This window comes from Pundamilia nyererei, unplaced genomic scaffold (assembly GCF_000239375.1).
Source record: "Pundamilia nyererei isolate P.nyererei 1_Seehausen unplaced genomic scaffold, PunNye1.0 scaffold07211, whole genome shotgun sequence".
NCBI classification, from domain to species: domain Eukaryota; kingdom Metazoa; phylum Chordata; class Actinopteri; order Cichliformes; family Cichlidae; genus Pundamilia; species Pundamilia nyererei.
In genome coordinates, this window is record NW_005194612.1 from 1 (window position 1) to 1,007 (window position 1,007).

Genomic DNA, 1,007 nt, shown 5'->3' on the forward strand with positions numbered 1-1,007 from the left:
GCCCCCTTCAAAGACGTACAGTGTCTTATTTTATCTGACAGAGTTGATAGACTGAAGTTAAATTAAAACACCCGACTCCCAGACATGTTGCACAGTAGGAGCATGGCTCTTTATGTAAATGTGATGAGGTATTCTGGGTAGGCCTGGATATCATTGAAGACCACAAACATGGTTGGATAAGCAGCGTCATCTGTGACGCTGTCATACAGGTCTGAGGCACTCCCAGATTTCGGGGGAGGGGTGATCATGCCTTTTTGTCCTTGGGCGTAGTCTCCAACTAGAACTCTGGCCTGGTACATGCGCTTGTGTCCGCTGGTGTCGGGCGTGGCGTAGTTTCCTGCTGAATAGCAAGGGTCCGCAGCAAAGTAAGAGCCGTTGCCGTACATCGCAGCTGCAGACAGAGTGAACAAATTAACTGAATAACTAATTAACTTAAACTAGTGTTGAAATATTCTACCCTTGTATGTGTGTACTGTGTGTGATGGCTTTACCATGTTTTCCTGCGTAGCTGCGGTTGAAGCCTTGTTTGTTGATCAGATGGATGGAGGTGTCAGTGGTGCCGTGAAACAGAAGCAGTTCATTGTTTGTGTGTTTATTCTTCACCTCCATTTGTTTCTTCATGATCTGGTAGTTCTGCCACAGTGACGGATTTTGGACTCGTTCGATCTGCCGACGTAATCCAAACACATCAAGTTGGTGATTTTCATCGAAGTACAATAACTGTCCTTCTTACCTCTGTGTCTGCTCTCTAATGATTGTTGACAAAGTATTTATAATTTATTCAACATTCAAATTCTGCTGGCTTGAAATGATCCGAGGTGGCAAAGTCAAGGCTTCAAACTGGGAATGGAAAACCAATGGGTGATGTCACATGTTTAGGTCCAACACTACAGTTTATGCCAAACCAACTGAAGTTGAAGCTGAGACTTGGGAACTAATTTACTCTCCTTTTGTTTTCAATTATATAAAAATATAGAATACTTCTGTGTACATCAGACAGCCTGGTC

The 1,007-nt window shown here is 43.4% G+C and overlaps 1 protein-coding gene across 1 annotated transcript; it reads right to left on the minus strand.

Annotated features, from left to right (window-relative positions):
• Positions 1–6: 6 nt before the first annotated feature.
• On the minus strand, positions 7–725 carry LOC102213194 (poly [ADP-ribose] polymerase 15-like; the record flags this gene model as incomplete). Its single annotated transcript, XM_005756004.2, has 2 exons — positions 7–391; positions 492–725. Coding segments are annotated over 2 exons (515 nt in total), but the record flags the coding sequence as incomplete, so codon positions are not given.
• Positions 726–1,007: the final 282 nt, after the last annotated feature.